The following is a 4,973-nucleotide window of genomic DNA, read 5'->3' on the forward strand; positions in this document are numbered from 1 at the left end:
CCCATTCTGATGTTCTATTGAAGCTTATCCACTGCACCCAGACAGCAAACTGACATTGAATCAACGTGGAAACGACGTCTCTCATGACATTGAAACAACGTTGATTTTGCTCATCGAATTAACGTTGAACCAACGTCAGACGCGGCATTCTTCAAAGCTAAATGAAAATCGAAAATTGGTTTGCTTTCATAACGTTGAAACAACACGTTGATTTCAAGTTGATTTTCCGTTAGTTTTGAAAGAATGACGCGTCTGACGTTGGTTCAACATTAATTCGATGAGCAAAACAATGTCAGATCAATGTTGTTTCGATGTCATATTTCCACGTTGATTCAATGTCAGTTTGCTATCTGGGCCTTTATCTCCTTTCGTAGAGACGTGATGTGCTGAGACATCTCCTTCACAAGGATGCTCTGCTCTTCCTCAAGCCGTCTAATTAGCATTGTTTGGTCAAAAACAGACCGTTTTAATCTGAAGGAGTGGCCTATGGGTAGAGGGAATTGATGGAAATATGAAAAAGTGATTTAGTATTCACAATTAAGTTACAAACACAAACATACACATATAGATAGACAGATTGAGAGATAGAGAGAGTTTGTCATTGCTATACCATAGGCATGTAGGCATACATTTTGGAAAACATGTCAAGATAGGCTACCATACCATCCTCACTTCTCTCCCAAGGCAGGATGTAGTCCTCTGTCAAATTGGAAGCCAATTCCCCATCAATCGTATCCTCTGCAACAGTATCGTAGAGTACAATCTTTTGTCTTAGTTTGTTTTTTAATTCTCTTATTTTTCTTCTCTTTCTTTGTCTGGTCTGGTTGCTATCTGCAAAGTGAAACAATAAAACTCTAAGGAAAACAGAGTTTTTGTTTGTTTGCATTTGCAATGTGCCATTTCAATATTTGTCAACCAACCATGCTGACAATAGAGGTCCTGCTTCTTGCGTAGCAGGGACACTATGATATTTTCTATCTCAGCCCTGAGATCCTCTGTTGCTCCCTGTTGTGTTGTGCTACCTGGCTCTGAATAGGTAACACAGTCAAGCGATAGTTTCATTTGAAAGATTCTGATCACCTTATGTAGTTCATATTTGAACAAAGTAACTAACAGTTGTATTTCTGAAGAGTCCGAGCACTGTGCATGATTTACCTGTGATTGCCCACTCCTGAACATCACACACCCACTGCTGTGCTGTTTGTTCAGTGATGCCATTTCTCAGGCTGAAATCACTGAAGCTGGCAGCTTCCACCTTTGCCCTCTCTGAGATCTTTAATGAGTCATGAGATTATGTAAGAGATTTAAGTAGTGTATTACATGAGTAGCTCTCGGCCTCTTTCGTTTTTAAAAAGTAGCTCTCAAATGAAAAACTGTTTGAGATCCCTGCTATATCTGAACACAATACGCATGACATCATCATTTTCAGAGATTGGCGTTTTTGCTGTTTACACAGAGACCGTTTCAAAAACTTGATCCGTTTTTAGTTGGAAACGGTGTCCTGTAAATGGACATCTTAGACTAAATGTATGGTTAATAGGCACAATAATGAAGTGTAGGTTAAGACGAGTGTTCCCAGCAAACATTGGTCCGACGGCGACGTCGTGTCCCTGGCCAAAAATAGTTGCGGCCAGGACGTCATAAATCGGTAAAAATATGTAACACAGAAAATTTCCTAAAAATGCATTCAGATGCATTTGTACATGTCTACAGTTGCATGCATAATAGTTATTTTAAGTTTTAGGTACGTGTAGTTATATACAGTTTATCGGGTGAAAGGACGTCACTTGGCGACGTCTTTTACACGTGCATTTATAGTCCATCATGACCCTCTATGAAATCCTTGTTAAATATGCAAAAGCTGCGCTTAATCCTCGCATGGTTTATACCGCAATAATTAATGTAATTGCCGAAGTAGTTTTTAAGAGGTTGTGAAGACGTCCAATGGCGTCCTTTACACGTCTAGTCTGGCTGTGAATACGTCCACTGGCGTCTTTTGCACGTCTAGTCTAGCCAGACAGAAAACAATTATCAGGAATTATCTTTATGAAATACACGATTTGTATACAATGTAAATTATAATCACAAAATGCCCAGTGTAGTCAAGTGATTGCAAAGCCACTGCATTTATTCATGTTGTGGATCAGTTTTAAGTTGACGTCCAGTAGGTGACGTCCTTTACACGTGCATTTATAGTCCGTCGTGACCCGCTATGAAATCCTTATGAAATATGAAAAAGCAATTATGCTTACACCTTGGCTGATATTGCAGTAAATAATTTAAATGCCCCAAATAGTTTTTACGAGGTTCTGATGTACAATTACGTCCTCAACCTTTACACTTAACTGTGCTACCGAGATTTGATAACAAATCCCGCGATATGATTGATTATCTCGCGATAAAGCAACTACGCAGCCAATTTCCTGTTTTTTCTTCTTCAACCACGACGAGGCGAGAAGGACTTGATGATCGGGGGCAATTTGTTGTACAAAAAGTTGACGAACTACTACAAATCTGCTGTTTGGTAAGTACATTTTGTATTATTTTATAAATGTGATTTGAGTTTTGTAATTTGACTCAGGAACCGGAATAAATGATGCGTACACTTTCAACTGAAAGGTTTGAGTTTGGATAAAATTAACTTGGCAGGATTTCAGATTGCGACCATTTCTCCGCCGGTGAGACCAGATTTTGTTATAAGTCGCGCTTACGCGACCGCAACGTTGCAAAAGTCAAACAAAATGAAAGCGGAACGAATCTGCGAATCGAAAGCGGAACGAATCTTGCGCTACTCCTGCACGGACCCTTTATTGGTTCGGACCATTAAGGATCTTTCAGAATATTTCAGGTCCAAGTCAGGTTATGTTTTCCATAAGTGTTAACATAATATCCCAAAACGGCTCTGTGATTGACTGTGTTTATATCTTACACTACAATAAAATTAACTTTTTGTGCAGGTGAGGTAATGCACAATGAAAATAGGCACATATCTGGATGGAGACTATCTGATTCCTCAACCATGGCCTCAGCTTTAAATGTAAAGTATTGACTGTACATTTTTGCACATTTGATTATAAATACTGTCTGTATGCAAAGAATAAATCTTATGTTTTTGATAATATCTGGAATGTAATGTGAGTGTATTATTGTCACTTAGAAGACAGTTAATGTACTCTCTATAAGGCAGTTTTCCAGTTTTGCTCTGTTACAAGTCTCTAACCATACTCTAAAGATTACCAATTTTGTGATCACTTTTGTGAATTTTATTTTTCAATTTGTCTTTCAGGGTGACATAACGAACAGCCATCTGTCAGACGTAGAATTCAGGAATCCTTCTCCAGGCCATCTGGCAAAACCGAAAGAGGCATGGCATTTTTCTTGTTTTATGTCCTTCACAAAGTTTTGTTTGTTTGTTTTGTAATGGTGTTTATATTGATTAAGGTGTCTTTACTTACTTAAAATATTTTTCACCCATTTGTTTTTAATGTCTATAGTCACCAGTTCCAAATTCTGCATTATCATCCCAGTCCCAGAGGACACCCCATTGTATGTGAGAACTTTGCTATTTGCATCTTATTTTTTTACACAATTTACATTGAATACAAATATAGAGCCTATGTCTGTCATTGCTCAAGAAAAAGCTAAAGTACAGCCAGCTAATTTCATAGTATCTAAGTCATTATTACACTGTTAAGTGAACATTTGAACAGCAGTCTTATTACACAATTTAAAATATGCGCAGACCAGGTGTAGCCAACCCTGGTCCCCGAGAGCCACTACCCTGCTTGTTTTCCAACTATTCCTGCCCTTGCAGCTTCTGAAAACACACCTAATCCGTTAATAGTCAGCACTCAGCAGTAGGACAGGGATAGTTTGGAAATAGCAGGAGTGAGGCTCTCGAGGACCAGGGTTGGCTACCTTAGATTTAGTCATTATGAATGATCATTATATGGCTACAATAGTTTACTATGTAGAATTGGATAACAATACGTCTAAATCCTTGCTACATCCACAAAGTAGGCCTAGTTAAAATAAAACAATATTGTTTACTGTTTTTTTTTTTTTTTAATTTATTAAACTACTCTCTTATTTAAGTCTGTTATGTTTTCATGAACAGAATTTCCTAATGTTGTCTTGCCTCTTGACCGCTGCATTCGGGAGAGAACACAGAAGTGAGGGTATGTACGTTAATGTTTTTTTCCAGCCATGGGGTTGTCCTATCCAAAACTGAATTTACATTTTACAAATATTTATTTAATACATCTCTTGTTCCTTAATGTAATTTTATTTTAATTATTTCACTCTTCAAACGCATTTAGTCCAGAACATCTTTTATTGGCATAAGATTATTATGCAGAAAAATAACATTGCTATTTTCAGACATTTTCAAACACCGTACGTAATTAACCTAAAAATGAGCCTTTTTTTAAACCGCATTCTCTTCCCTCAGATGCTGTGATTGTGACGAGGTGGAGCCCAAACGCCACAGATTAAGATGTTGATGCAGCAATGGCGAACACCTGAAGCACACTCAAGAAGAGCTGGATATAAAAATAGCCATAAACAAAACCAAAACCTTAAAGCCATAAACAAATTTCAAAGACTCTAAATAATTTTATTTATGTCTGTTTAACAGTAATGCAAGACTGAAGTAACTGAAAGTTAGTACTGCCACAGCTCTGACTTCTATTTATCAATGGTGGAATATTTTTAGAACGACTTTTCTGTAATATTATAGAATGTGTTGACTGTTCCTGTACTTTTGTTATATTCTGTATTGATTAATGGCTGCTTAACCCTAATGTGAAACTGTCACAACTGTCAGAAAATGTCATTGTACTATTTTTATTTTATTTTTATTTTTTTAGCAGTTTAACAACTGGAAGACATTTCAAATGTAATATTCTCAATAAAATGTTGTTGTAAATTATAACTCTTTTGCCTTAGTCCAGAAGTAATGTGTTGATGTAGAC

General features: G+C 37.1%; 2 protein-coding genes across 6 annotated transcripts; one reads left to right on the forward strand and one right to left on the reverse strand.

Annotated features, from left to right (window-relative positions):
• Positions 1-301: 301 nt before the first annotated feature.
• Positions 302-1,417, reverse strand: LOC148997528 (uncharacterized). Its single transcript, XM_089120071.1, has 5 exons — positions 1,409-1,417; positions 1,156-1,273; positions 921-1,028; positions 664-831; positions 302-484 (listed from the first exon to the last, which is right to left on the reverse strand). The coding sequence occupies exons 1-5, from the start codon at positions 1,415-1,417 to the stop codon at positions 339-341; spliced, it is 549 nt and encodes a 182-aa protein (XP_088976197.1). The 3' UTR covers positions 302-338.
• Positions 1,414-4,769, forward strand: LOC120464407 (uncharacterized). 5 transcript variants are annotated; one of them, XR_016147234.1, is made up of 6 exons: positions 1,415-2,524; positions 2,958-3,037; positions 3,287-3,364; positions 3,495-3,550; positions 4,118-4,178; positions 4,451-4,769. XR_016147234.1 is itself a non-coding variant. In XM_089122718.1 (4 exons), exons 1-4 carry the CDS (start codon positions 2,381-2,383, stop codon positions 4,492-4,494), a joined length of 327 nt encoding a protein of 108 aa, XP_088978844.1. In that variant the 5' UTR covers positions 1,414-2,380; the 3' UTR covers positions 4,495-4,769. The 5 variants fall into 5 exon arrangements, 1 of the variants encoding a protein (XP_088978844.1); XR_016147235.1 differs by having other exon boundaries at positions 3,495-3,546; positions 4,118-4,182; XR_016147233.1 differs by having other exon boundaries at positions 1,425-2,524; positions 3,495-3,546.
• The last annotated feature ends 204 nt before the right edge of the window (positions 4,770-4,973 follow it).

Source organism: Pimephales promelas, chromosome 2 (genome assembly GCF_988280905.1).
Source record: "Pimephales promelas chromosome 2, fPimPro1.hap1.1, whole genome shotgun sequence".
Lineage (NCBI taxonomy): Eukaryota > Metazoa > Chordata > Actinopteri > Cypriniformes > Leuciscidae > Pimephales > Pimephales promelas.